The 7078-nt window shown below is 39.4% G+C and overlaps 1 protein-coding gene and 1 pseudogene across 1 annotated transcript; one reads left to right on the forward strand and one right to left on the reverse strand.

Moving 5' to 3' along the window:
* The first annotated feature begins 274 nt into the window (after window positions 1–274).
* LOC135717052 (uncharacterized) lies at window positions 275–1911 on the forward strand. The gene is made up of 3 exons (XM_065239055.1): window positions 275–593; window positions 652–945; window positions 1012–1911. Exons 1-3 carry the CDS (start codon window positions 275–277, stop codon window positions 1725–1727), a joined length of 1329 nt encoding a protein of 442 aa, XP_065095127.1. The 3' UTR covers window positions 1728–1911.
* Window positions 1912–5939: 4028 nt separating this feature from the next.
* Window positions 5940–7066, reverse strand: LOC135717051 (uncharacterized; annotated as a pseudogene).
* Between the last annotated feature and the right edge of the window lie 12 nt (window positions 7067–7078).

Raw genomic sequence — 7078 nt, forward strand, 5'->3', positions numbered from 1 at the left:
CGGAGTGTTAAGACGAGTTTTTGGATCATCTGAGCCTTGGTTGTAAGATTTAAATAAAGAAGTGCGTCTAAGGGTTGTGTGGGCGTTATTTGCATTGCTAAGGATGTAGGCTAGCTGCCTTTGTAGTTTAACAAGTTTTGTTTGAGTTGTTTTTTTTTTTTTTGTTTTTTTTTTTAGACCATCAAAATTAATATGCATAAGTAATTCTTTGGTCAACATATTACTAATAATTTATTTTTTCAAAAGCTGTGAAATTCACATCAATACTACCAAAATGGATACCGCATATTCGACAGAAATAATTAACAAGTTTAATAATATGAACCTGCGTCCAAAAACAACTCGTAACGAACCTGAGTATGGAAAGTTGACTCCGGAACAAATACTGGATATTCACAGACCCGTTGAGGGCAGACCTAAAACGTCTTTCATTCCGGCGATATGTAATTTTCAAACAGCTAGAAAAATGGCACAAGAAAATCTTGAACACCAGCCTTTACCGGATGCTGTCATGGATATTGCATTCAGAAAAGCGCAGGTTGCAGGATCAGCTAATCCTGGAGCAGCGTTAGAAGTCGGCCCGTATGCCACAGGTAGTGTAGTTTTAGTCAATCTAGCTTTACATCTTATAATGAAGTTTTTTACCTAAAGGGGTCGGTTGTAAAAATTACAAGGCAGGGCCAACCAAATGTACCAAATACAGAGTATACCGGCCAAAAACTTGTGGAGTTATCCCAAAACCGCTTAGCGCATCTGGCATGAATGAACGAACTCCGAACTTCAAGAAACGGGAGAAAGTTGGTGCAATGGACTTGGCAATTGGGTGGGATTATCGTACTAAGCGTGAACCACGACGCGCGATCTACATGGATGGATCGAAACCATCGGTGGCGCCACCTATCTTCGAGGTTGTTGAACCGCCAAAGGAATTGAATCTACCCAACGGTAAGAGCGTTTACAGCAAGTAATGATAGTTTTAAAGGTATCAATTTATTTCATGACCTATTTTAGTAGTACATTCTGGTGGAGTATTTTCAAATACTCTGGGAGAGGAAGATTTTTTCGACCGTGATATCATTCGGCAGCATGATGAGTATACAAAAAATTATAATTTGTCCAACCGGTGTAAATGTAATGGCAGTGCTAATTCCAAAAAGTCTAACAAATCAGCAAAATCTGAACGCCTTGAACGATCAAAGAATGGAAATGGCAACGATGAATTCAATCCAACGGATGCAGCTGAACTTCCTGATTTGGCTCAGCAACGGCCTAAGGGTTCACCGAACATGACTCATCTGGCAGATCAGGAAATACGATCACAAAGCTCCAGGCAAAGAACTCCTACTGATAAACATAAGGATAATAAAATACCACGTTTGTGCCATAATGCTGCATCGGATGAAGTAACCTATAAGGTGCAACATGAGTTTAGATGTGCTTTTAAAGCCGGTATTCCGCAGAGTAACTCGTCCGGAACGGTTGCCAGCTTTGATAGTGGAATTTCAAATTGTTCGCAGAAGAATGAACCGAAAAAATTGACCATTCCCAAGCCACGTGATCCATACAGCAAGAAGAACTACATTATAGATACCCTAGCACCACCTTTTGCGTTCTGGAAAAAGGGTTCAGGATATCCTGATTACTGGCGTTTGGTGAGCGTCTACCAACATGCTTATAAGCCAGCTGAGAAGCGAAAATACCCCCTGCTGAAAACGGTTTATCAGTAGAACTGTTCACTGGTTAGTAAATTAATGAAACAAATAGTGAAATCTGAACACTAATATCAACCGGTGGAAACTAACGATATTAAATTGACTCACTACTTGACTAGCCTATTGGTTCCAAGCAAATTGATTAACGTACCCCATTCTAGTCAAAATTCTAGTCTTACACTATGTTTGTTTTGATTCACTATGAAAGTTTGACAGATAAAATTAGGGGTTCGTGGAATTTCCTATGTTTCGAGGGGTGAATCGATTAGCTTGGGACCGAAGAGAGTACCAGAGCTGATCCAAAAAGTTGAGAACGATTCTTCGGGACCTACTAGTATAGAGGTAACTAACCTACCTAGGACCTACTAGCATAAAGTAACTAAGAAACGAGCTCAACTTTTTGGCTCAGCTCTGGTACTATCTTCGGTCCCAAGCTAATTGATTCACCCCTCGAAACATAGGAAAATCCACTAGCCCCTCATTTTATCTGTCAAACTTTCATAGCGAATCATAACAAACATAGTGTGGTACTGGAACTTATACTAGAGTGGGGTACGTTAATCGATTTGCTTGGGACCAATAGGCTAGTCAAGTACAGAGCCAATTTAAAATCGTTAGTTTCCACCGGTTGCTAATATTGAGTTTTAACTTACAACGATTGATAATAAATTTTATTGATACCAATCACTTCTATTGTATGCTCTCGTTTGTTTTTTCATGTGAACAGGTAGTTTATATGTACAATCTATTTGTTTATTTATTTATTTCGTCAATCAGTGTAGATCGTGGCGTAGACTAGTATCATAGAGGTAACTCTAAGACCAGAAGGTTCCGAAGAAACGAGCTTAACTTTTGGTTCAGCTCTGGTACTATCTTCAGTCCCAAGCTAATCGATGCACCCCTCGAAACATATGAAAATTCAAGAACCCCTCATTTTATCTGTCAATTTTTCATAGCGAATCAAAACAAACATAGTGTAGTACTAGAATTTATACTAGAATGGGGTACGTTAATCGATTTGCTTGGAACCAATAGGCTAGTCAAGTAGTGAGCCAATTTTAAATCGTTAGTTTCCTATTGATTGTTGCTAGTATTCCTACATCCTCTATTTTTTCCAGGGTTTAATTATACTCTACAATATACGAACATTCAACAGTTATTTAGCCATATTCGACATTGATTTGTTGTCATGCCTTTTTTGTAACAAACGACTAACTGGCGAAGAAATCAATTAAAAGAATGTGGTTTACTGTAATAGAATTTTCTTAAAAGCTTGTGCTATAACCCGCCAGATGGGCTAGTATTTTTATTTTGATTTGAACAGAGATGATTGTGTGAGCAATGATCTTTGACAGTGTGCAAAGAGTGTATCATTTTGTAATTTTTTATGTTTTTTCAGTTGACGTGAAATAACGTGCTCAACTTTTTGGCTCAGCTCTGGTACTATCTTCGGTCCCAAGCTAATCGATGCGCCTCTCGAAACATAGGAAAATCCACGAACCCCTCATTTTGTCTGTCAAACTTTCATAGCGAATCAAAACAAACATTGTGTAGTACTAGAATTTCGGGGGGTACGTTAATCGATTTGCTTGGGATCAATAGGCTAATCAAATAGTGAGCCAATTTAAAATCGTTTGTTTTCACCGGTTGATTGTACCACATGGCAACACTAAATGTACTAGAATGTTTTGGTTTTATCTCTTTCACTCTACTCAAAACTGAAATGCATAAAAAATGACAAAATGATACACTCTTTGCACCACAAACGAAGTGACAGACGACTAACTGGCGAAGAAATCAATTAAAATAATGTGGTTCGCTGTAATAGAATTTTCTTAGAAGCTTGTGCTATCAGCCACCAGATGGGCTAGTATTTTTGTATTGATTTGAACAAAGATGATTTTGTGTGCAATGTTCTGGCAACTTGCGTTCTCACTCGCATTGACGGTATGCTGTTTTCTCACTTATCGAAGAAAGTTTGATTAGAGTGAGAAAGTAAGGAACAGTCAGCGCGGGAACCGTGACCGTTACTAAAGGTGCGGTCGAAGGAATATAGTCGACTCTTTCGTTCTCACGGTTTTCTTACGCATGATCTAACGTTACGTCACACTATATTATGCATAAGAACGTCGTGATAATGAAAGAGCTGACTTGTTTCCTTCTGCCTCACCAGTCACATTGATCACAGCACTCTCCGTCGGTTCGTTTTGCTGCGCGCGTGTTTTCTGCGTTCCTTCAGATGTCGTGCAAGTATTAATTCAGGTAGGGGAAATGGATGTTATGTCGGCCTAAATGCCCCTAATTTGGGCCCATACATAAATTCAGCTATTGACGAGATTTTCAATAGCGACCTACCTATCGATCCATCAACTCATAAACCGGGGACTAAGGGCTTTACTTCCCTTCCGAAGGAAGTCGTGATCAGATATGTTATGCCTCAGAACATCCCGGTGGCGCCGACTGGTATTAAACCCAGGCCTGCTGGGGTGAGAGGTAATCACGCTTAACACTACACCAACGGCGGCGCTTCGGTGAGTATTTAATAGATAATTTTATTATTACTATAATTGTTCCTCTATATTTTCATTCAGAATCAACCACCGACCCTACCATCATCGACGTGTTCCGGCCAGCGGGGAACTTCAATCACTATGGCGAAGATTTCGGATTTAGAAAAATGTTCAAGATTCTGATGCTTGTATTTTTTTCTCCTGATTTTGGACTAGGCTTCTTTTTAGATCACAGACTTATTTTTATTTTCGTAATCCTCGACCTAAAATAAATTTCCTTACAGATCTACTGGGTATTGTGTGTTGTCCGTTGTCCACTGCACTATCAGATATCAGGCGGTCAAAAATAAAAAAAATCGACTTTCACTAATCCTTATTTCGTAATTTTTGGTCGATAATAAACATTTCAACTAAGAGAATCTGAAAGTTTCAAGCTTCTAGCAGTTTAGTTTCTGAGATATCGGATGTCGAAATCAAAAAAGAGTAAGAAAAGTACAAATTTTGCCGCAAAAATACACTACCACTCAAATAAAATTCATCCACTATTTATCATATAACTACCATAATACATAGTGAATCACCTTAAAGATTTCCACCTTACTATGTGATCGGAGCAGTGAAAAAAATATGCGCCCCTCCTAGTGAATTCATCGAAGAAAGTGCATTGAAAATAAGAGTGAAACTCCAGGCGCTGATGGAAAATACAGTGAAACGAATCGTCCAAATAATTGATGCAGAGCTCAACGAGTATATGGATAGCAACGATCTAGTTTCTACGGAACTGGTTCTTCTATGTAGCTGGGGTATGGACGGATCAACTGGATATTCGCAATATCATCAAGTGCTACCAGAAGGATGTCAGGACGATTCAGATGTATTTTCGTCCACTTTAACACCAATTCAGTTGTTCATGTACAATGATCGAAAGGAAATTATGTGGTTTAATCCCATGCCTCAAAGTATTCGATTTTGTAGGCCATTCATCCTTGAATTCATTATAGAGAGTAAAGAAGTTATTCTGGCTACAAAACAGGATGCAGAAAAAGAAATGAGTGAACTAACGCCAGTGAAAATTGAACTCTCAAACGACAACTTTATACTTGTTGATTTTGATTTTGTTCTCAGTATGATAGACGGAAAAGTCTTAACTTATATCACTGGAAATTCGGCGATGCAGAATTGTCCAATATGTGGGGCAACACCAAATGTAATGAATGATGCAGAGAAATTCGAGGAAGGATTTATATCAAACGAAGAAGCCTTGCATTACGGCATATCTTCACTTCATGCTTGGATAAGATTTTTCGAATGCCTTTTGCATATTGCATACAGAATGGATATCAAAAAATGGAAGGTAACGAAACCGTTCAAAGAACTATATGAACAAAGAAAAAAACATGTGACGACACAGCTTTACGAAAAATTTGAAGTAAGAGTAGATCAACCACGATCGGGTGGAGCAGGTACCAGTACTACAGGAAACGTTTGTCGAAGAGCATTTGGAAATCCCAAGCTTTTAAGCTCCGTGCTGAACATTGATGAAGAGTTTAATTTTCAGATTCCGGAATATATTAATTGCTATTAACTGCCAAGAGCCAATAAACCCGGAAAAATTTGATGCATATTGCAAGGAAACATATAGGCTCTATCTTAAATGTGCGAAAATCTGCGAATGTGCGAATTGCTAGTGTTGCGAATATGCGAATGACTACGTTCATCATCCTGCCCGTTCAATTGATGGAATAAAGATCGACCCAGCATCACTTTCAAATTCAACTTCTTGTTCATCAGTCTCTCGTTGTTGTTTTCATCTTCTTACATGTCTGGTTCCTCGACGCATGCCAGTAGCGATCAAGCGTTTAAGAGAGTTTTTGAGTTTTCTCATGAAAAAACTTGCCAGCTTCTGATGGGTGACTTCTTCTGCTTCATCGGTTCCAATCTGTTGAAATAGTTGCAGAATATTGCGGTTCGGCATTATAGCTATTTTTGGTCCCTTCCGACTTGCTCCAGTCCAGGTGCATTTAGTTTGAAACTGTTTGCTGAACAGCATATCGAGAACACCTAACATGCGATTATCAGCACAATCACCGCTAACGTTGAATCGCAACCATTTGACCTAAAATGATAAAAATCGAATATAATGAATAATTGGTTGAAGTAAATTATGTTTACCATTTTCGATTTGAAATCGTTGTCCGCCAGCTTGACTTCCAGATCAGCTAGCTCTTGTTCTTGTTCAATAGGATCAAAATAAAATAACGGTGGGTCCTCGATGTTCGTCACGCGGGTACTGAATTTTCGCATGGCGTCCAAGATAAATTCATGTTGAGTGGTGATATCCGCTGTCCGCTTCTCCAACCGATCCAGCCGTTTGTTTATTTAATGTAATAGTTCAACAATTTCACTCAAACATTTCTGCGTCGGTTTATCTGGTTCCGGCAACGCATCCGGTGTTTGAACAGTTTCGTACGTCACATATTGAACGGTCTGGATATTGTCTTCAGTAATTGACGCAGTGGGTGGTGGTGGGAGGAGCTGCTGTTGTTACATACTGAATGGTCTCGACATTTTCTTCAGAGATTGTCTCAAATGCAGCGGGTGGTGGTGGTGGTGATGGTGGGGTTGGTGTTGTTGCATGAGGGAGGATTTCATTTCGAACGCTTTCTCTTACCTTGATGATGACGGGGGTCGGTGGAGTGGTTGCTTGTGTTGCTAGGGAGACGGGTTGGTTTTCCAGAACAAACATTTTCTGAAAGATATCGGTTTCGCGAATTTGGTGTTTTCTCTTCCGTTGATTAGCTGACTGACGTCGGATGATGATTCTCCGGACAATTCCTCCAGCAAACGCTTTCCTTC

This window comes from Ochlerotatus camptorhynchus, unplaced genomic scaffold (genome assembly GCF_037179485.1).
Source record: "Ochlerotatus camptorhynchus isolate MF236.1 unplaced genomic scaffold, CSIRO-AGI_Acam_v1.1 ptg001458l, whole genome shotgun sequence".
NCBI classification, from domain to species: domain Eukaryota; kingdom Metazoa; phylum Arthropoda; class Insecta; order Diptera; family Culicidae; genus Ochlerotatus; species Ochlerotatus camptorhynchus.